The sequence below is a fragment of the Alligator mississippiensis genome, chromosome 5 (genome assembly GCF_030867095.1).
Source record: "Alligator mississippiensis isolate rAllMis1 chromosome 5, rAllMis1, whole genome shotgun sequence".
Classification (NCBI taxonomy): domain Eukaryota; kingdom Metazoa; phylum Chordata; order Crocodylia; family Alligatoridae; genus Alligator; species Alligator mississippiensis.
In genome coordinates this window covers 160112633-160136885 of record NC_081828.1, presented here as the reverse complement: position 1 = coordinate 160136885, position 24253 = coordinate 160112633, and the positions used below count along the sequence as shown (strand labels likewise).

The window sequence follows — 24253 nt, the reverse complement described above, 5'->3', positions numbered from 1 at the left end:
ATAAAAGCACTTAAGAATTACTTGTGTGAGGGAAATTATACAGCAAAGTAATGATGTGTAAGTGGAAGGAAAAGGAGTATTGTGCTATTAAGGCCTACCACAATCTCTTCTCTCAGCCCAGTGGTAGGAAGCTGTCATCTACTCTCCATGCTGTTGGGGACGCATATGAAGCAGTTGGTACCCATCAGCACTTTTTGTAAAGGTATGCAAATTTGAATTCTGCTGGCTGATTGGTTGAAGTTGTCAGGTATGCGTAGAATTTTGGCTGGTGGAAGAGGAGTGTGATAGAAGCAGAATGTCTACAATCTACCTGACTTATCTCCAGCAACCATACCTTGAAGAACTATTTACATTAAGAGGGGAGAGAGAGAACAGGTGTGTGGCTCAAGTTACTTTATGGTCACGAACAATGGGATAAGAAGTTAGCACTTTCACTGAAAAACACTTTTTAAAACAGCTTACCATTTTCTTTTTTACACCTATCCTGCCTTCTGGCCAACATGTTCACATTTGATTTTTTTTTTTTTATTTATTTATTTTTTCCTACAACAGAATTGTTACTCAGCTTTTCAGTTATTTACATATTCTTGATTCACCTGTAACAGGAGCCCATATAAAAGTGACAGTACATGGACTCATGCATACTCCAGTAATGTGTAACCTAGTAACTTTACTCCAAAGCAGAGACAACATCCTGCCTCATAAACTGGTATAGGTTGCATCAAAATGACCACTGATCCAGTTAAAATTCTCCTGAGAGCAAACTCATTCCCTTTTGTACTGTACTGCTAGGCAACTACTATGGGCAGCCAGCATGGGACAGTTGATTGTACAGTGTATATATACAGCTCTTTACAGAATAAAAGTGTCATAAATTACTTTTAGTAACTGCTGCGTGACCACCCCTTGATAACTGTAGAGGAACTCTTCTATTTTGAGATGTATGTAATGATAAAAATACTTGTAGTATCACACTTTTTTATTTTCATTTAATTTTTTTCAATTTCTACATGGCCATTTCACATTTTTGCATTTGAATTCTTACCAAGAAAAGAATAATTTAAAAAAGACGAACAAGGCAATGTTTTTTCCTCAACAGAAGTTAACAAACTATTATCTATAGTTTTTTTTCTGACTTGTTGGATCAATGGACAGTAGCTTCCTGAATTTAATTCCTTAGAGCACTTTGCTGCATAATCAATGGCACACATGTCTTTTGCAAGCTCAAAGGTCTTATAGGCAAAATCATGGCAGATACCGAAAAAAAGAACCGAGGCATTTAGCAAACCTATAGTATGCTACGTGCTATAATGACTTGCTCTAAATCAGCAACTGATAATGAAGCACCACTGAGCCCCAGATGCTGTTTTTTGAGATTTTGCTCCATAAAGTCTTCTCACTTACTCTAGCTGTTTATTATAGTTGATTATTCTTTATTTTCAAAAATGAAATAAGCAAATACATCCATTTCTAATTAGATGGGGAAATGACTGGAAAATGTCTTTTCTATCTAAAAATACTATAACTATTTTTTGGCCCCCAGAGAACCTACATAACATTTTGAAAATTCAAAAGGCATTAATTGACTTAGGTTCTTAGGCTTTTTATGCTCTGTTGCACATTTTTAGTCCTTATGTTTGGGGAACAAAATGCCAGTATAAGAAACTATTCCCTATGTTCTTCAGAAGGAGTTGTATGTATGCATGTAAACAAAATGAATAACCTCTTCCACGGGTGCAGCATGGGGGCCACAAGTGTCATAGGCAGCCTCTGTGTGACATACTTGAGACAGGTGGCATAGTGGCAGACAAGGCAGAAAACAAAAAGTAGCAAATTGGGCAAGGAGCACAGGGTAGGAAGCAAGAATCAAAGTAAGTAGGGGAAGAGGATGGAAGTTGCACTTGGGGAGGGTTCAGGGCTAATTTCTGCCATGCTGCCAAAAAGGTTGAATCCCACTGGTCTATACCATCCACTTTCATAGACATTTGCTGATTCAGTTAATTCAAAACTGCCTTCCTTCTACAGACATCTGAAAATTGGTTCCCTTGTTCATATATAGTGGCAAGAATGGTGTTCTGCCATGATGTAGGTCAGATGCATCTGAGAGGGAGGAAGGGTAAAAAGTTTTACAGTCTGCAGGGTAAGTGACAGCAGCCATGACTGTCTTTGTTTATAGCATCATCCTTGGGGCTCTCTGGACAGTGCAGCAACACATAATTCCCTGCAGTATTTGGCATTGTGACTCTCTACCCTGGTCCAACCTACTCCCTTTCCTAGGGAATAAATAGACACTTAAGTCCATGCTGTGCAGTTCCTTTCTGTCCTAGGACTTTTTTTCCTTTGACTTCTTATAGCTCTTTTATAGGGCCTGTGTGTCACCAAGGAAGACAGAAAAGTTTCTGCATGGTACTTAATGCAAAAATATTATGGTTTCTGTAGGAGGCGTAACTTAAATTACAGTGTATTAACAGTTTTTGTTTTCAGTTTAGATTTTATTTTTCTAGTAGAGGGCTGTCTGACTTCTGAGTGGCTGGTGAAGAGGGGGGGCACATGCCCCCCTAGCCACATGCTGTGTGGGCTATGCATGTCATGGATGCTGCATCACCCCACATACCCCTGCCCCATGGTGTGGCAGATGCAACCCTGCTGCACTGTGCCAGTACCCCCATGTGGGATCCTGGGTCCCCTCCCCCAAGCTGCCCGGCCACAAGCTATCTTGTCCCTGCCACCACTTCCTGCCCCCAGGGACAGGATATGCAAGCAGGAGGAGAGAGGTGGAGACTGGAGACACTAGCAGGAGTAGTAGCTGGAGTGGTGTGGGAAGTGGCACCTAGACTGAAGACTCTAGGTTAAACCCTTGGGGGCTGAATGTGGCCTGTGGGCCAGTAGTTGGATAGCCCTGTTCAACGTAATCCATTAAAAATAAACAGAGCTTTGGATATGCCCCCAAACATAGTGGTTTCTAAACTTTTTGGACCAGCAGACAGCTATTAATGTCTTTAAGTCATTTATCTGGTCTTTAAGTTCAAATTTCTAGTTAAAAGTGGAGCAGGGCTAGCTATAGCCTATGAGAGAGTGCAGGGAAATTTCTAAAATGCCTATTGCTGGCCATCTCCTATCCAATGGCAACAAGAAATCTATCTGGCATAGTCGGTGCTTGATCCCAAATGTGACTGTAAAAATATCCTTTTTCTAGTCAATCCATTTCTGCACCTTACTCTTTAAAGTTTATTTCCTAAAATTTGTATTTTCCCACCCTGAATTTTTTCACCAAAGTAATTGTTCTCCTTTTTTTTTTTTTTTTTTTTTCCTGCTGCTTTGCTTATTGCCTTATTTTCACCACTATTGGAAGAGCAACAGGCTTGCCTACTTCTTCAGGTGAACCACATAATGTTATAAGAATGACCAAACAGCTGGAAAATGCTCCTTCTACTTAGGCTAAAAGGAAAACTTTGGTTTGCGTTTTTAAGTGGATAGTCCTGTCCAATATCCTTGACCATGTGTTGCCATTCAACCAGGTAAACTTTTATTTATTGTGTTATACCATTTCTTAAAACATTAAGAGGGAAGTTAGGACTAAGGGGACTTTATGGAAGTTGGTGTTGTAACAAGTTAACTAACTTGGAGGGCTTAAAATCTATTCTCCCTTTTGAATTTTTTTAAGAGCAGATTTCATAGCAAGTTCCTGAAAGATGCAAACTCTGTTGTATTTCGTGCATGATTTAAAGTTTGGCAGTGTTTTGCGTGTCTTCTTTTTTCAATAAAATTGCATCTGTTACGGAAATAAGTAAATATATTGGGACAAGAGGTGTGTACTCCCGTGACAGTTCAAAGATTCTAGCCTGTGGTCATGATATAAACAGATAAGTGGATCCATACAAATAGAAAAGATGAGTGGATCACTAATATCATCTAATCTTAAAGGTTGAATATCTGTGTTTTCCAGTCCTTTGTAAAAATAAATAAATAAATAAAATAAAATGCATTTATAGGCTGGGAGTTTTTGGGCTATTATCTTTTTGTTGCAGCATGGTTATGGTAAAATTAGACCATTTTTTGAATGCAGGGTATTCTACATCAGGTTCATCTACATATAGGCTGAACATTTCTGTTAACAGTGGTTTAAATTCATTGAATTAATAGATCTTAACAACTGTAACCTTGTGCTAGATTATGATGCAGTTGTTTTTTATACAGGAAAGAAGTTTAACAATCATTGGGGAGTTAGAATATATATATGTGTGTGTGTGACTTAGGACAACAAGTATTTTTTTTCTATATTCTTGGACCTTAATCCTGCAGGTTGTTCATATGTAGGTAGATCTCCTTGGCTGTGTAGGACTTTAGTTGAAGTCAGGGGGATTAGTTCAGCTTGTAAAATCAGAACTGTAGTTTCTCGAAGCATGATCCTTCCAAGGTTTATGCAAATGAATGGCTTTATCTAAGAGAGTAATAGTTAATAGAATATTTGTATAATCCTAGTTGTGTACATTTAAATAATTTGAAATAATTGATTCTTTTATTCTTTGACTATTTTTTCCATTTTGATCACTTTGCTGATGTGTGTTGTCTCTGTGAAGGACATTTATGATAATTTGGCCACTATATTTAAAAAAGGACTCTGTTTAACCAAATAGACTTGATTTGGGACAGAAGCATCTTTTCTTTATAACCATTGGATTTGAATAATCAGCTTTCCCAGTTTATTTCAAATGAAGTCTCTGTTAAGGTGGTAGAGTCTTAGTGTCCAAAGTCACACAATGCACACAGGTAACAGATTAACTGATTTGAGACTGGCCTTTGGTTTCGTAGTGCAATACATTACTCAGTTCTTCCTCAGATCTCTTGTATTGAAATATTCAGCCCGGATTCATTTGCTAACTATTGAACTCTTCAGTTTAAGATGAAAATGAGCAGACCTTTTGTTCAGCATTTATAGCTAATTTTTTTGGAATTTTTCTGCCTTTGTGCTAACAAAGTGATCATGATTTTTTGTTAGTAGAACACAAGGAAATAGGAGTTTTGCATCTCCTTATATGTAAACTAGAAACCCCCCCACTAAATTGAACACTACAAAAATAATTTAATGGATGGTTTCCTCTGCAAACCCTTAAATGTAGCTTCCCCCTCAAATTAGCTAATTTATCTATAGAGCTGCCATCAAGATAAACACTCCAGAAAGTGTCCTTTTGGTAGTAAATTCTTCCCCATAGGGAAAGATTATATTGCTTCTTATTTTTCTTATGTTACCACATAGTCCTCAGCTGGTTGATCGGCAGATCTTCCACTGAGAGCAGAAACAACTATGAACACTTCTTTTGGTCAAGATCTTTCCCTCAGCTGGCTTAGCTAGACTTTTCCAAAAAGAGCACCCATGAACCCTGCCCTGAACCTCTCACACTGGGGATCTGTGAGCCAAATGGACTGGCCCTTTTTAGGGAACAGTCTACAGTCTGAATAACTGTCTTTTTATGCGAAAGTTATTACATTATCCAAACTTTACCCTGTATTCATAGAGAGCTTTTTTTTCTGTTTCTGGTTCACTTTTTTTTACTTTCCCTGCCATAAATATTTCATTAGATGCTCTTTCCTGTTAAATAGTTCTACTTTTTGACTTTCGACACTTTCCTCGTTTAGCAGTTGTCAGTTTCCCTTGTTACTAAATTTAGTTTCCAACAGGCACCCATCTTACCCTTCTCTTGTAGTCCCAAAGCTACCTCCACTTTTGCCTTGTTACTTTGAATGCTTCTATATTCTCCAGAATATTGTTTGTATATAAAAAGGGGAAGGAAAACAAACAGCAACCCTCTGCAGTAGTACTTCTTAGTAGCACTCGCATAATGTAGAAGATACATAAATTACATGATGGAGAACAAAATATGAAATAAACTCTTTTAAATGCTTATATCAAAGACTTTCAGTAGCTTCAGGAAAAAAGCCTTGCTTTCATCTTATGCCCCCCTCCTCTGCCAAGGAAAAGGATTAATAAACCTTAATAATCAGAATTAAAGTATCTAGAAATATTATGTGCTCTCTTTGCCCTCAAATGACGAGACATATATTTAGAAAACAAAAATTTAATGGTGCTGACTCATGAACAAGTTACTAAAGGGTAAGCAGGGTTAAATATTCACAGTTCATCAGCTACTTTGTAGTCCCTATGCGCATAGTCTTATGCTGTATTAAATGCTGCTTGGTAGCTCTTTCATTGGGAAGTAAGCTTTTTTGAATTAGCTTTTAGAGAGATTTCACAAGTTTCCTCCAGAGATCAGAATAGTAACCAAGTCTCGTCCACTTAACCACAAAACATGCCAAAATGCTGAACTTGGACGTATTATTTGCAAACAGTGGCTGCCAGGAAAACACTTTCCTCCAAGAGAGAGAAAATCCAGAAATGATACTGAATATTCTAGTGTTTTCTAACAATAGTTATATAGATATACTTTGCCAGAAACTTGCATGTTGTTGCCACTTGTCATTATTCCTTTACCTACAGTATTTTCTCACATATCACACACACCCATATATGGTGCACATCTTGTATTGGGAAGGCAAAAATAAAGAAGGGAGGGATAATTTCTAGTCATGGCTAAATGCTGAGAGCAGTGGATCCTAACTGTAGCAGCTGTGCCTATGAGAAAGTTAACACTACAACTCTGACCATGAAGGGTGAACTCTGCTAGCCTCAGGGGAGGAGGAGGTAGGGAGAGAAGCACAGATGCCATCTTGCAGAAATGTCTTCTTGCTTTCATGTTTTTGTTCCAGTAAATCAAAATCACCCTCCCCTGCTTAAGATGCACATCTCAATATTGGAGTGGGTGATTTTGAGGGGGGGACAAGGTGCATGTGATATGCAGATAAATACAATAATTGGTACACATTTTGACTGTGGATGATAAGATCTGGATCTTAAAATTATACTGTCTGTGTGGTGGTTGGATGGAGGTGTCATTACAGTTTTACCTATTAGAATTTTTGTTTTTTAAGTTTTTATTAAAAATACTTCAGTAAATTATTTAAAATAAAGAGATGACTAAGGTTAAAGTCAAGCATTCAAAAATTAGGAAAACTTTATAATACCATCAGAAGTGTCAGTATATAATTTATGATTGTTTACATTCAATCATGTGGAAGGGTGGAATTGAGGATAAAAGGATAACCTTTAATTCTAGCATTTCTTATCTTTTGTGTGCTCGAGTTTCCAGGCATAACAATTTTTTTTAACGTTCCACTTTTGTATAAAATATACATTTTGAATAAATACCAATAGAATATATGAAATACAATAATCTTGATATAAAGATGAAGTTTGTAGCTCAGTAGCTTGAGAAAATCATAGTTATTAAAGTACAGGCCATTATGGATTCTGTAACAGGCCTCGATTTCCTCCCTGCTTCCCTGTATGCCTTCTAGTGATCAGGTAAAGGTCAGGTCCTTTAGCTGATCCAGTCACCTCCTTCACACTCACTTGCCTACCCCACCTTTGCTCTGAATTGGTTTTTGGGAGGCTACCTTCTGAGAACAAGGGTGTGGCCTCCAGCACCCTGCTCAGCTCTGTACAGTTCACTGGTTTACTCACTGGCACCAAAATAACAGTCCACAATTTAGGCTTTCCTAGTCCCCCTGCACAGTCTACTGGGCCTCTGGCAGACCATGAATTCAGTAATGTAATCTAAGCCTCTCCATCAGGTGTTCAATGGCCTGCCATCTCCCTTTTAACCACTCCCATTCCTTATGGGTATGACAAACTCAAAAAGAAATGTAAATCCTTAACTTACCTCCATGTGAGGTTCTCACAGCAGGACTCCTGGGCACCTCTTCTTGCAGACCTCCTTCTCCCTTCAGGTCCTGGACCAGTCTGCCCTGCCTTCACAAACCTTAGACCTACCGTTTCTGGCCCCCATGTGAAGTCGTGTCTAAAAACATCCATGCCTTAAAAGGCCCATACCTCTCTTCTGCAGTAATGGATAGAGGCTACTCTTACAGATCCTAATGTAGGTGTGCATATGTTTTCTGCTTGCCAGACCAGATTCTCCTGTCTAGGAGAATCCCATATCCAGAGCAGATACCCAACACACCTCATTTTTTCACAAGGACCCTCAAAGCAGATTTTTAAGAGTAGTAAGGCTTTGCTGCCTGGAATGGTCTGAAGATGGCAGCAGATTCACAGTGCAAAAACCCTGTACCAGTTGAGCCTTTGCTGTTCAGTGTTCCATAAAGGAGGCTGGGAACACGAAATGTATATATGCAGAAGTCAGCATCAAGAAAAAAAATTTTAACCAATACTGGCATTAACACCAGCACTGGTAAAGAAGTTGAAACAGGCCCTTCGGTATTAAAGCTGACACCTTGAACACCACCAAGCAAGGTGCCAAAGAGGTCATCATTGAAGAGCATGGTGTCTTCAAATAAAGCATCAGAGGACAAGTCTTTTGTATCTCGCATGGCCTTAAAGACTGATGGGAAGGTACAGGATGTAAAGTAGCAGATTTCTTCACTACAGAGCTCAGTATTAAAGGCACCTCCACTAGCACTGATCCCAAGAACTGGGGGGACAGACATGAACTGTACTAGAGCTATACCCAGCACTGAGACATCTGTGAGCACCAACAATACCAATCCATTGATGGCACTTAGAAAGATATTTCTGTCTTTCCCTGTGTGCCAGTTTTGCTAATGTAACTGGCTTTCACTTTGTAGGCCTTGAGGAGACAGTTACCTCTATTTGGGAGGAAGAGAGATCTTTCTCTGATATCTTTTCTTATGAGACTTCATATTCCATGAAACCCATAAGATTGAGATCATGGTGTAAAGCTACAAACACTGGTATTCAACAATTTCAAGAGCTCCTTAACCCTTGAGATTTGAGAGATTGATCATCTCCAGAAAAATCGTAGTTGTTGTTTGTTTTTCTGGTTATGGCCCTTGCATATTTATTTCCCTATAAATGAGGGACTGTTAAACCCAGAGAGTGAAAACATAAGCCACTGTATAAGATATTAATGACAATGCAGCAAGAAGTGGAAACTCGGACAAAACTAGGGAGGAATATAAGAGTGTTGCTCAGGCATGCAGGGATGAAATCGGGAAGGCCAAAGTGCAATTGGAATTTCAGTTAGCAAGGGGTATGAAGGGTTTCTAAAAGTATGTTGGTAACAAGATCAGGGAAAGTGTGAGTCCCTTACTGAATGGGGGAGGAAGCCTAGAAACAGATGATGAGAAAAAGGCTGAAGTACTCAGTGCCTTTTTACCTCGGTCTTTACAGGCAAGGTCAGCTCCTAGACTACTGCACCGGGCAGCAAAGTTTGGGGAGAAGGTGAGCAGCCCTCAGTACTGAAAGACCAGATTAGGGACTATTTAGAAAAGTTAGACATGTACAGGTCTATGGGACCGGATGCGATAGACCCAAGGGTGCTGAGAGATTTGGCCGATGTGATTGCAGAGCTGCTGGCTGTTGTCTTTAAAAACTCATGGTGAGGTCCTAGATGACTGGAAAGGAGCAAATATAGTTCCATCTTTTAAGAAAGGGAAGGAGGAGGTTCTAGGGAACTACAGACTGTTTAGCTTTATCTCAGTCCCTGGAAAAATCATGGAGCAGGTCCTCGAGGAATCCATTTCTAAGCACTGCGAGGAGGTGGTGAATCCATGCCAATTGTTCCTAATCACCACCAAGAGCAAGTCATGCCTGACCAACCTGATTGCCTTTTACGACTAAATGACTAGCTTGATGGATGCTGGGAGAGCAGTGGATGTGATGTACCTTGACTTTAGCAAGGCTTTTGATACACTCCCACAACATTCTAGCCAGGAAGACTGAGGAAACATGGGATGGATAAATGGACTGCAAGGTAGATAGAAAACTGGCTGGATCATCAGGCTCAAAGGCTAGTACTCAATGGCTCAATGTCTAGTTGGTTGCCGGTATCAAGTGGAGTGCCCCAAGAGTCAGTCCTGGGGCCAGTTTTGTTTCACAGTTTCATAGTTGGTAGGGTCGGAAGGGACCTGAGCAGATCATCAAGTCCAACCCCCTGCCATGGCAGGAAAGAGTACTGGGGTCAGACATCTCCGGCAAAGTGTTCATCCAGCCTCCTCTTAAAGACCCTCAGGGTAGGAGCCAGCACCACTTCTCTTGGAAGTTGGTTCAAGATCCTAGCCGCCCTGACAGTGAAGTAGTGCCTCCTGATGTCTATCCTGAATCTACCCTCTGCCAGCTTGTGACCATTATTTCTAGTCTAGTCCTGGTAGCGCTCGGGGGAACAGGGACTTCCCCAATGCCTGCTGGTCCCCCCTGACTAGTTTGTAAACAGCCACTAGATCCCCCCTCAGCCTTCTCCTGTGGAGGCTGAACAGGTTCAGGTCCCTTAGCCTCTCCTCGTAGGTCCCATAGCCTCTCCTCTCCCTGCTGCCCCCTGATCATGCTAGTGGCCCTTCTCTGGGCCCTCTCCATGTTGTCCACATCGCTCCTGAAGTGTGGTACCCAGAACTGGGCGCAGTACTCCAACTGCAGCCTGACCATAGGAGCAAAACTGTAAAGGCATAGACTAGGAAAGGCTGTTCAATGCCTTCATCAGCAATCTGGAAGATGGGATGGAATATGCCCTCAGAAAGTTTACAGCTGACACTAAGCTGGGGGGCTAGTAGATATGCTGGAGAGAAGAGCTAGGATTCAGAGAGCTAGACAAATTGGAGCATTGGACCAAAAGAAATCTCACGAAATTCAGTAAGAACAAGTGCTAAGTCTTGCACTTAAGATGAAACGGTCCCATTCATGGGTACAGGCTGGGGACAGACTGGCTAAGCAGTAACTCTGCAGAAAAGAACTTTGGGGGGGAGGGGGTGTTACAGCAGACAATAAGCTCAATATGAGCCAGCAGTGTGCCCTTGTTGCCAAGATGGCTAATGGCATACTGGGCTGCATTGGTAGGAGTGTTGGCAGCAGGTCAAGGGAAGTGATTATTTCCCTCTGTTTGGCACTGGTGAGGCCACATCTGAAATACTGTGTCCAGTTATGGGCCCCTCACTACAAAAAGGATGTAGACAAATTGAGAGTCCAGCAGAGGGCAATGAAAATGGTTAGGAAGCTGGGGCACATGACTTCTGAGGAGAGGCTCGAGGGAACTGGGTTTATTTAGTCTGGAGAAGAGAAGGCAGTCTTCAGCTACCTGAATGGTGGTTATGAAGAGGGTGGAGCTAGACCAAGGGTGGGCAAAATATGGCTCACAGGCCATATCTGGTCTGTCAATTGATGCTATCCTGCCTGCTGTCAACCTCCAGGAGCCTGAGAAGGCAGGGCTGCGGCCCACACCACTCCACTCTGCCACAGCGAGGACCAGATTGGGCTGTGTAGCATGCAGACTCTTCCCTTGAATGAACCATCAAACCCTACAGACATAAGAGGATGCCCCAGGAGAAAGTGTTAGTACTTTATATCCAGCAACTTTAGAAGTGGAACAGTAGATACGTACATCTAAGATTCCAGGGAAAAAAACTCTCCCAAGACAAATGTAACATCTGTTCATATGCCGAGAAGGATTAGGGTAGAACCTCTATGTATTCTCTAAATCATTATAGTCTGCTTGCTGGAGGACAGGTTCAGGTCATTTTAGTCACTTGGACTACGTACAGACAGTCAAAAAGCCCAAGACTGAATCAATTCAGTCTTTGCAGGTTAGTCTAAACTGCACAGATTAAATTGAAACAGAAGTGAACAGACATTTACCTTTGATTCAGGAAATGCAGCCACATGCCTGCAGTGGCTCATGGTAAAAGCCTGGGGGATGCTAGAGCACAGCTGTCTGGCATGTAGCTAGCATGGACTGTGTTCACTTCTGCTGCTGCCCCTGAGGTCTCTGGGATTTGCAGTCCAGAATCATAGTACCAGGACTCTGCAGGGTTGCTCATTGCTTCCTCTTCCTGATTCCAGGTGCCTCTGCGATTTGTAGCCCACAGTTGCAGCCAGCAGTAAGTTTGAGCAGGGGAAGGGGTGCTTAATCTCTCTCCCAGCCCCCAACTAGGGTTTGCTTGGTGGGGGGTGGGGGTGCATTCTCCTTCCCCTCCCCCCTGCAGACTGCTCTGAATCCCCAGTTTGGCTGGCCCCACTGCCTCCTTGTCAGCCAGCCGTCACTACTCCAGCTATGGAGTAGAGGGGTAGACCCAACCCTGCTCTCTGTAGCACAGCCTAGTCTAGCCCAGGGTTGCAAAGCATGCTGGGGGACTGATTTAATTTGGACCAGGAAGGGGTCTAGGACAGAAGTTTCATAAACTGGTTTGACCTATATCAGTTAAGTCTGATGCTGCATTCAACCCAGTTTATTTTAAACGAATTTCAGCCATTTTGAAACTGGTTTATGTGCACTAAGCTTTTGTTCTGCTACAGGATTAAACTAGTTTCTAATCACTTGAACCGGTTTATGTGCAACTTTTGTCCCTAGCCTTGTATAAAAGGAAAAGACCCACTATGGTAATATACTGTGCCTGGGATTGCTAGAACATATGTTTCCTTGTGTATGTACATGTGATGCGGCTTGCCTGGTTTTATTGGAAGCTATTATAACAACTATGGCTGAAGATGTTTTATATCCTATTCTAGCATCATGTGAATAGATTTATCGCTATCATGTGTTAAGTCCAGCAAGAATGTGGTAGCTAGACATTTAAAGATGAGCAGAGACCAGATGGAGTGCCTATCTGAATTGCCTTCCAAATGCATGACATACAACCTTGAGGTGATCTGGAATTACAGATCTGTATAGCATTCCTGTCTGTTCTAAGGAACTCTGTTGTGGCAATCTTAATGAACACTATATTGGTGACTGCACTCTTACTAGGTAAGGAGGTATCTGATCATTTCCTATTTCTCTGGGAGCTACTGAGGTGTTTTGTTTTGGGGGGTGTTTTTGTTTGTTCATTTGGGTGGTGGGTTTTTTTTTGGGGGGGGGGGGGGAGGGATACCCATGGGGGGTCATCCTACAGACTTTCTTTCAGAGGTTGATGATTAATAGATCTGTGTCATCCAGAGCTGAAATGTAACTAACAATGAGTGGTCACTGTAAAAAATATATTCTACTTCTGACATTCCAACAGTGAAATATTTATGAAACCATTTTCTTTCAATCATCTTGATCTCTTGCATGCTTTCTCACTTACATTTCTGAGTATATATGACATAAGAATCTAACTGAGATAGGACAAGGGTATCATCATCATGTTGGTCCCTTATTGATTTAGATAAGGTCTAGCAGTAAAAACTGTCTAAATTTCAGATGGTTTTTACTTCTAGACCTCACCAGGTGTCCAGCCATCCTCATATTCCTTTCCAGACAAAGTACTCTATTTTCTCACATATATCACCGAGCCCTTTTTTCCCTAAAATCAGCTGCTGGAAATTGGGGTGTGTGTTATAAGCATGTTATGCTGCTTAAGCTTCTCTGGGCAAAAGTAAGTCTGCACATGATCCACAGAGAGCAGATCAGTGAGCAGCCTTGGCTCCATAGCTGTTTACTACAAGAACCAGATCTTTTTTTTTACTTTGTTCTGCATTTCATTGATAAGGCACATATCTTATTCCAGGGCATGTTGTATGTGAGAAAATAGGGGTTTCTCAGAACAAGGAATATGTTCAAATCCACAGGCACATGATGTCTGGGATAAGCAGTACTTGAAGAGAGTACTTGTAACAGATACAAGACTTTTTGCTACAGCACAGGAAAATGTCTACTGAAAAGACCTACTTTATCTACTCTTCTGCACTTGCGTTAGAAAGATCAATTCAAAACTATATGAATCCAGTGAAGCCTGTGATTCCAAAAATACAGGCAGGCAGGAATGGCATTTAGAGTTCACCTGGCAGCTATATCTAGATATCAAACAGTTTAAATTGCATTCAGTTTTCTTACAATGGCATTTTCTTATGTCTTTCTCCTCATTGGAGACCTGACTTCAATCTGAGATCTTAATGTCATGTTCCTGTGGCTCATGGAACTACGCTGTGAATCCTAAATGAAATGTGCTTTACTCCAGTTTCAAGATCAGTCTTCATACTTGGCATCCTGTCAGCGCAGAGAATGATCAAGATCCAAGCTGCTATGGCTAAACTGCCCTGCCATATACATCATTTCACAGAAAAAGTAGTGATGAAATAGGTAGTTTCATCAATCCATCGGATTATGAATGACACTATTCTGCAAAAAAAAGAATGACATTACTTGGACATCTCTAAAGTTGTGCTGTATTACCATGCCAGGATTGAGTCCTTCAGGCTGTCTTTTAGTTTCTTTCTTGAACATCAAGAGGCTAAGCATTCTCATCGCAAAGGCTTGTAAAGTGGATTCCTCATGTTTTCACTGTTTGTCACCTGGTTAGTTGAGCATATTCTGTCCACCAGTTGAAATCATCAGAAGCTGCTGCTAACTGGTATTTGTAAGGTAACAAATATAGTAACTCACTGGCCTGGCTTTGATGTCAGATTTGGAGAGAGAGTACTACAATTTCAGTTTGATTAAGATTTAACAGTATCTCTGAGTCCAGCTGTAGCCTCTCATCTGTAGTGGGATGCAGATCTTTGTGGTGATATAATCTGATATAGCCAAGTGGGTCCCATTATCCACTTCCCATCCTCGCTTTTCAGAGTCTCTAGCCTAATGGGCTTTGAGATGCATAGTAACTTGGGTAGGTTGAGGTTTTTTTGCTTTTCTACTTGAGCATAAGAAGGCACAGGGCACATGAACAGATCAGATATAAAAATATTTGGTCTTGTGCATGTGCTATATGTACACCTGCAGTAGGATCCACACTGGCTACAGCCTTTTGAAGAACCATGATTCCTGTAAGGTAGGTAACCATTCTATATTTATCTTCTAAAATAGCTTTTAAAAACAATGGTTGTTAGCTTAAAAATGGAAAATACTTTATGAATTTATTCTACGAAAATGCATTGAAAGTTTGCAAACATATGCCTGTATAATATTTTGTTTCTTACCTTCTAGATGGGTATCTTTTCTCTCTAGAGCAGGGATGTCAAATTCATCCTAAACCAGATCAAAACCAAGGGGCTTCTCTCAGGCCAGATCCACAATGCCAGCAGCAAGTGCTGTGAAGCTGCATTCCGGTTGCAGTGCAAAGCCATGTTTAGGTGGCAGCACGGGTCTGGGGGCAGGCAGTAGTGAGAATCCAAGGATGACCACCAATGGCCATGTCCATTGTGGTCATGACCCAAATACTGTGGCAGATCACACCCCCTAACTTCCAGAACTGGATGGAACATTTCTGTGAGCCATATGTTTGACACCCTGCTTAGAGAAAACAAATAGCAATACAACCACTTACTATTTCCTGTTAGGGCCATATACTTCTCAGGACCATCTCCGCTGGTATATGGGTCTGATGTGGTATATCAAGAGCATATGGGTAAACTTGACTGGGTTTAGTATTAGTTTTAATATTCTTCCAGCCTTCAGTAAGCATTTGTTTTTTTGTATGAAATGTTCATGTAATTCTGTGACCCTGCTGAAATGACCAGTAAAAATTACAGCGATGTTTTATTATTATTATTTTACAGGTCAGCATCAAGGACAAGATGGAGGTGTGAAAGTACAGCAAGCTACAATAGCACCTGTAACTGTAGCAGTAGGAGGCATTGCTAATGCAGCAATTGGTGCTGTTAGTCCTGATCAGATCACACAAGTGCAGTTGCAGCAAGCTCAACAAGCGTCTGACCAGGAAGTGCAACCTGGCAAGAGATTAAGAAGAGTGGCCTGTTCATGTCCTAATTGTAGGGAAGGAGAAGGAAGGTAAATCAGTTTATTAATAATTTTTAGATGCCTTATCGGAGCCTTGTTCTTTTTTTCCTTGTATTATCGTACTTTTAAGTCTGTACATAAAGAAAACAAGTCCTCACTGATCTTCTATTCAGCATGAAGATTATAATCCACATAATTTGCAGTTTTGTATTTTTCCTCAGTGAAATGATGATATTTTAGAGAAAAAGCAGGTAACTCTGACTTTTGATCTCGTTAGGGGTAGCAATGAACCAGGAAAAAAGAAACAACATATCTGCCATATTGAAGGATGTGGAAAAGTTTATGGGAAAACCTCTCATCTCCGGGCACACCTTCGTTGGCATACTGGAGAAAGACCGTTTGTATGCAATTGGATGTTTTGTGGAAAAAGATTTACGAGGAGTGATGAGCTTCAGAGACATAGAAGAACCCACACAGGTTGGTCTACTGTCTGTTCGGTATAGTAGTTGGATAATGGTCATAGTTAAAGATGAATGGTAATTTTAAAGAAAATAATTATTTTGTATGTGCTGAATTTTTGTATTTAAAATACTCTGTACTATTTCAAGATGTCATATCATTTTTAAATTTGTGGATATTGGTTTTCCCCTGTACAGGAGACTGTAGTGTAGAACCTAAGCAGAACTCAAGTTGTTACTCTGTTTACACAAAGATTAACTTTAGGTTATGATTAGCTAGCATCTATGACCTAAAATTTTTTAGCTATTTTCTGAGTTAAAAAAAATCCCTACTCATTTGGAGTTGTTTAAACCTTGAAAAGAGTGAATGCCCACAAATTGCTTCACCTGGTTTCATCTACCCTTCTCCGAAGAGGACTGACTGGGTTGTTTTTTGTTTTGTTGTTGTTGGGGGTTTTTTTTTTTGGGGGGGGGGGGGGACATTGGGTTTGTTGGGGGGGGTTGTATTGTGTGTGTTTGTGATGAGCTCAGAAAAGAAAATTGGATTATTTTTCACATACTGAAGGCTGATATGATACTTAGTAATAGCTGACCAGGACATTAGCCCAGAGAAGAGACATATTCCATCCTTATCCTAAATCAGTCTAGAAATGTCTTTATATGATTAAGGGAACCCTGTGAATCTTAATGGATTAGACAACTTTATGAAAGACCGGTACAATCACATATGTATCTTCTGATACCGCTAAACCAATGATGGTTGATGCTAGGGAAGGTGTGATGGGATGAATCACTCCAGACATGCCTAGCTCATGTACTCTTCCTCTAAAACACCTGCTACTTGCAAGTCTCTGGGACAGAATACTGGGCTAGATTGACCATTGTCATCCATGTTACAATTTATGATGCATACAACATATATTTTTTAAAATGTTGAATGGAAAAAAATGTTTGAGTAAGTAAAAGAAATTAAACGCTCTGAATAGTCATTCTTTTTTACTTATTTTTGTTCTTTTTCTAAATCAGGTGAAAAGAGATTTGAGTGTCCAGAGTGTTCTAAAAGGTTTATGCGAAGTGACCATCTCTCCAAACACGTCAAAACTCATCAGAACAAGAAAGGTGGTGGAACAGCTCTTGCTATTGTTACCTCGGGAGAACTGGACTCTTCAGTTACTGAGGTCCTTGGCTCCCCAAGAATAGTCGCAGTTGCAGCCATTTCTCAAGATTCAAACCCAGCAACGCCTAATGTTTCTACAAGTATGGAAGAATTCTGAAAAGAGCATTTATAGAGCCACCTAGTGCTGCACTTAAGTTTACATACCTTTCAAGATATGGAAGTGGGCTGGTAAAGTGGATTACAGAGCAGGAAAAATCATGTTTTCAGTCTTGACTTCTGTAAGTATTCCAAATTGGAGGGTCAGCATGAGAAGTGTACACTGGTGCAACAAGACAAAATTTTCAAAAATACAAACAGCGCAAATTGACATACTGGACAAACAGATGGGGGAATATTACTTCTATACTGTAACTGTACTTTTTTAGTTATATGGATGTATATCATGTAATGATTTTAAATGAAATTCCCCCCTCTATTTTAGCATTGTGTGTTTAATGTGTTTATAAAGACAAAAAATATCAATATAAGACAGGGTGGTTCTTGGTTAGGATTATTGCCATTTTGAAGGCACTTGGTTTTTAATCTGAATTTATGATACTTTCATGGGAATGTCCTTTCCCATCAGGCACAACAAAACTGCATAAGAATTGATTGGTAATGGAAAGATTTTATTTGTTTGCTTAGGTCTGTAACATGTAAGTTGATTTTGGCCGTCTTTTCTCAAGTTCAGAAATTATTCAAACAACAGCTGACAGGTATGCTGCCAAGTGCATCTGAGGAGCACCTCAGATGATGTTGACCACTACATTATGGTAGTGTGCATAAATGACAATCAGTGAACTCGCATTGCTTTCTTTCTTTTGGAGAGTTAAAGATTATTTAGAAATAATGTAAACAGTAGAAAAGATGAAACCATAGAAATATATTAACATAAGATTTTACCAAAATTATCTCTATGTAGGATAATAGAATATGGCAATTGTGTATCAGATTTTAGTATTCATTGTATGTTGCATCATTTCTGACCCTTAGTTAACTTAGTCTCAAAGGTTCATAATTTTACATATTTAAATTTTTATTAAAATACTTGGAAATAAGTTAGACAAAGAATTGTTTGATGAGTGTTTTAACTCATTCTTCAGTTTCTTCCTCCTGTAAATATTAGTGGTTATATTATGGTTTAATGTGTTGAATTCTTTATACTTTGACTTAATAGCCAAAGAAAAGGATCAATTATCACATTTTAACCAAAAAAAAAAAAAAATTGTAAGTAAATCTATTCTCTTTCTTTTCCCCCTAAAAATTAGTCACCTTTATTTTTTTTTCCAATGATAGATGGATAGGCTGGGAAGGAATATATATCGCTCATCAAACCTTTTCTGATATAACTAGTATGTTTGAGTCTTTAACCACAAGGCAAACTTGGGGGAGAGACTGAGGCAGGGAGTGTAGTTATCTTTTTTATCACACAGCAGTTAATTTAAAGGATAAGATAATCTTTTCAGATCTGTCAAGTTAGTAAAACATAAATGTAGAAGAAATAATACACCTGTGCATTTTATGTGTGAAAATGCTAGAGCAAATAAAGAGGAAAGATGGCCAAATATTTCATGCTCAGGATTTTGGATTAGTAACCATAAGCATAAATGTAATATTTTACAAAGTTAGTCTTTGGAAAGAGTATCACATGACCAACTTTTTTTTTAATGTATACACCAAAATATTTTTGATGTAACTAAAACGAAGTACAGTGCAAGAAGGATAACTTTTTTCCTGCATATTTAAAGATGGTTTATTTGGTAACTGTTTGTATGACACCCGTAACAGATACCTTTTGCATTCCCTCAGAAAACAAATACTTCTCATCTGAATACTTTATCAATCTTGTGGTGTTTCATGTATTTTTGAAGGAAGAGAAATACCAAGCATTGTTTACACTGTGTACACTTTAGGCCAGCCCTTTGTAGCGAAATAATAAGCTGAAGGTCTTTTATACTTTCAGTTTACATAAAAAGCTTTGAGATTTAAAGAAAAACAATTTTACACTGTGGTTATAAACTTCAAATTTCTTAAAGCTTTTGTAGACTTGTAACAAAGTCTTTAAATTTTAGTTGGGTTTTGTACATTCTTTTTGTATATTTTATTTAAATTACTTAACTGATGTGTCTGGATTTCAAACATCAGAATCAATTACATGTCACGTTTAATACAGGTGAATATTAGGTAGTGCTAATTGTTAATTTTGTTTTATAGGAATTGAAACGTCAAATATATATTTTATCATTATGCTTCACAATCAGTGCTATGAATTTCTTTATGCAAAGAAAACCTTTCCTAATGTTATAATCATGTTTCCTAGAAGTTAACAATTTTTGTAAACTGAAGATATGAGCATTCTGCCCAACCATTTCATATTTAATTTTTCCATGCATACTTATGTATGCAGATAGAAACTGAAGTCATTTTTAATCTACTATGGGTCCCTATTACAAATGTATCAAAATCTAAATCTGGTTGGCTTCATAGCATCTAAAGTACATTAACTTGTGCTAGCAGGTGCACATTTTACCGCTGGAATTAGAAACACTTTGACAGTCTGTTCTGCATACCATTCTGAGTCCACTTTTCTGTCTTAGAAGGATCGTAAATTTCAATGTCCTTTATTTGACTCAGTGGAATATAGCTGTTGTAAGTAATAGGGCACAGATGTGCAGTAGTATCTTGTTTAATGGCATTTCACTGTTCATTCCCTTTGCCACCGTTATAAAATCTTGCTTTTATTGTAATTATCAGTGCAAAGTGTATTTATCATGGTAGAACTCCAGTGTTAGAATAGGGGTTTTTTGGGTTCTTTTCCCCTTACAGTATACTTCTTTGGTTAGGTTTGTGTATGTGTTGCCAATTACGTTAGAAATTGGTGTTAAGTCATTATTTATCACATTCTTTCACGAGAGCAGTAATAAAAGTGTGTAATCTAGGAGAAAAAGTTAATTTGTCCAACTTAGGTAAGCATGATGTTTAGGTCCTATTTTTCAATTTTATAACTGTTTTATTGCAACAATATTTGTATTTAAGTCCTCATTTTAATGCCTTGTGGTGTTTTTTTTTTTATGCATGTCACTAAATTGTCATCCTGCATAAATTGATGTGCAGCATAGGGTATTAAATCTACAAAATGATTTTGAAACAGAGAAATAGTTGATGGTAAAAATGTAAATGTTTTGCAAAAATTCCTTATAAAAAGTTTTGTAGTAATATTTCACTTGTAAATTTTTTCCTAAAAAAATGAAAAAACAAAAAAAATAACAGAAACGTTGCCCACATTCTAGAATTTAGAAATTAATTCTGCCAGCAAAGCCTCTAAGGCATTCATTTGATATTTTTACAATGCTGCTTTGTATAATTTTGGTAGATTTGGAACTAAAATCATGTACAAGTTGCCTGCAATAACATTTTGCAAGTAACCTATTAAAATTCCCCTGAGTTTAAAATGATTCTTCATTTAATTACTTATAATATGAAGCAGTAACAAATTATGTTTAAATGATAATTTACTCATCAAGAAGGACAGTAGAAAGCAAATGCTTCTCAATGGAGAAACATTGGCAGCGGCTTCTGGATTCATGTAATTAAGACCTGTACTTGCTGGTCAGCGTTCCCCAACTGGCAGACTCCCAGCAGGGAATTAAAACAGCAGATTCCAATTCAACATGAATTCTATCATGCCTGTTCAGCTCTTGAGAACAGAAGTTATAGTTATGCCTTGGCACAAAGAAAATATTTTCTTTTCCTCCAGTCATATCTTAAAAACTTTAGTCCTAAAACAAAAGTTGCAATTTTTTAAAAGTGAGTGTGGAAAATAAAAATAAAATGTTTCAACTGTTTCAGATGAACAAAAAGATTGTTTCTGTAAGAAAAATTAGATGGGTAACTTTAACACCAAAAATGATGTTGGGTTGGTAAAATATGATGGATTTTTTTTTTATTTCTGCAAAGCCTTCTTTCAAAGAGCTTTAAGTAGTTTATTGTTCAATGGCCCAGCAGTCCTGTGATGGACATAAAGTAGTTTTATATCCATTTTACAGACAAAGAAACAAATACAGAGAAGTTGATTGACTTGCAAATTTTGTGTAAAATATAGAACAGGCTCTTTTCTCTGATACCCACCTAAAAGCTGCATTATTAATTGACTATATCTTCATATTTGATTAGATGCAAGGCAAGGTGTATCACCATTAAAACTAAGAGGAGTAGTTCTACCAACCTGTTGTTAATCCTATATTACAACATTTTCAAACGAAAACATCTTAAGAGCGGTACTGGAATATCTGTTGTTTGTTAGCCATTTACAGCTAATGGTTGGTCTTTGCTGTTTCAACTGTTTGTTGAGACGAATGAAATCCTCTCTGATCCATCACTGTAGTATAGGGAAATATAAATGAAAATACAGTGCAAACCTTCAACTAATTAGGATGTTAAAGATAAATGTTCATACTTTCATTCATTCCCCTTGTGTGTGTATGGCTTAATATGCTTCCCTTCTAACACTGATTACTTTGTCCAATATAAAATATAATTCCAAATGGAATTTCTTCTACGCTTTTTTTAAGTTGCACAAGGGTCTGGGTTGGTCCCACAGTTAAAGGACACACGTTGGATAAACCACGTCAAGAATGTTGGGTGGTCCCACCAGCACAGCAGGATATATGGCTCCATTTACCTGTTATACAATGGAAGGGATTTGCCATCGGGAGAAGTGAGTTAAGAATTATAAAACAGATGGCAAAAGATACCTGCTCTCTGAATTTAAGCTTCGTAGCTTATTTATAGACTTACATTGGCTATGATATCCAAGAACATCTGTTGTGTAGTGGAATTGGTATTTCAAATAATTCCACCAACATTGTTGTAGTGGGGTTTTTTTGTCTTTTCTTTTTAACCAAGTTCAAAAATATCCATTCCGAAATGACTCCAGAGCAAGCAACTTACAAGTTTCCCCCAATTAATATAGATGGCGATTGTTGAAAGTAAGTTCCATTATCTTACATGTGAACATACCTTCTTTTTTTAGCCATCATTCACAGCTAGTTGCCTCCAAAAATGTGTACAACAATTCTCTCTGTCTTACTCAGAATTTTGTGTTCTCTCATTATGATTAAGGCATGGTAATCTTTTGACTTTCCTTTAGAAGGGAACCATTTTTGGACCAAAATGAGGAGGCTGGGGATATTGGGTAAGTTTGGCAGTTGCCAAGGCTGCATTCTGTACTTGTGCAACAGTTCAAAGCTCTTTTTTTTTCCTTGAGCCTGCTCCCATTCTCTGTAGCTTGAACTCCACATTATTACTATGAGCTAAATTTTATACCAAGGAAAAATGCAGCCTACTAGCTTCAACAGGATTTCAAAGTGTCTTAGGTGCCAGATGGGCACTGTTGTTAGTAGAAAGAGCATGCTGTGAAAAATCCTGTTTTCCTTATCCGCTGGTTCTGCCCTGTTAAGAGGTACTGCAAAGGTAGGTCATTTTGTATATCCTGGCTACAGCACAAACCACTTCTTGGGTGTTCCTTTTTAGGCCAGAGTACTGCATCATTTGAGGAAGCCTCTTTGAGTTTAGTGCAGGCTCCATTTCATCTCTCTGTATTATGGAATACTTGCTAACAGAATTAGGGTTATACTTCAAAATGAACTATAAATCTAGGGGCTTTTTTTTCAAAAAGTTGGTATGAAATGTTACCTAAAGGTGCATCTTATGTCTTCGGGGTTTTCTTATATAGCTTTATTTGATTTACCTTTTAAGTTTTTACCGAAGTCTTTCAGTTGGGCCCTCATAGAAATTTGGCCTCGGTAGCGTGATCTTTTGTTGCTGATATATATATTTAAAACATTGCTGACATATATTTAAAACAGCATCCTGTAAAAACAGAATTAAATATAACGCAATAGAGAAGAGTTTGTGTGTGAAATTGATGGTAGATTTTTTTTAACGAACTACTGTATTTCATGCCAGGTCTGTATCCGTCTTGTACAATGCACATCCCTGCTTAAAAAATCAAAGTAATTACCGTGCTCCAGCAGACTCCAATGTCTCATGTATCAGCATTCCTGCACTTAAAAATGGCAGCAGTGGCATTTTAACTAAGCTTGTACTTAAACATGGTGGCGGGGGTGCTTTTAACTAAAGCTCATTAGACAAGCTTTGGTTAAAGCACCCCTGCAATCATTTTCAAGCGTAGGGACACTGATACACGAGAACCTCTTGGAGCCACTCTAATTAAAGCGCCCTCAGCCTGCCCGCCCCTCCCCTCCCCCCCCGAGCATGTGTATAAACAACCAAAAGAATTAAGAAATCAACAGACGATTTTTTTTTTGTTGAAGATGCTGGGATTGACTCTCCTAAGCCACCTAAGAGTACATGAGTTCTTCATTCATCCATGCTCTTTAGCATGGCGATAATTAACACTGGCCACAAATCATAACCTTATGTCTGCCCCAAAGGAGTACCAGGTTTCCATCACTTTCTTTAGCCTCTCCTAATAACCATACTTACTAGTATTTGTAGAGGTAGTTTGTTAAAGGGAAAGGTCAAGCTCCAAGAGAAGGCTTATGATTGTGGTTTTATTTCTTTGTAGCTTTGGCAACTGAGGATGAAATTAAGATGATCCCTATTTTCCATTGTATATAATGGGAGTAAAACAAATCTGATCCCAGAGAAGTTTTGTTCTCCGAATACTATGTTAACAAAATAGAGGGGATGGTAGTTTTCAGGAAGAAAGGATTAACTTGTAATAGGATGGAGGATAAAAGAGCATTTAAGCAGTAACAAATGTGGAAATGGAATACCATATTTTATTGCACACATTACATACCTGCTTTAAAAAAAAACAGCTGCTGGAAATTGTAGTGTGTATATGTGTAAAATAGAGTAAGAACAGTTTTTGCCTT

General features: G+C 38.8%; 1 protein-coding gene across 3 annotated transcripts in view; it reads left to right on the top strand.

The window, feature by feature from the left end:
- Positions 1-21196, top strand: part of SP4 (Sp4 transcription factor) — a 41579-nt gene extending 20383 nt beyond the window's left edge. For all 3 annotated transcript variants that reach the window (XM_059728937.1, XM_014603236.3, XM_014603237.3), the window contains exons 4-6: positions 15557-15788; positions 16015-16214; positions 17222-21196. In XM_059728937.1, the coding sequence (XP_059584920.1) occupies positions 15557-15788; positions 16015-16214; positions 17222-17469 (680 nt within the window). In that variant the 3' untranslated portion in view covers positions 17470-21196. The remainder of the gene's footprint in view (positions 1-15556; positions 15789-16014; positions 16215-17221) is intronic.
- Positions 21197-24253: the final 3057 nt, after the last annotated feature.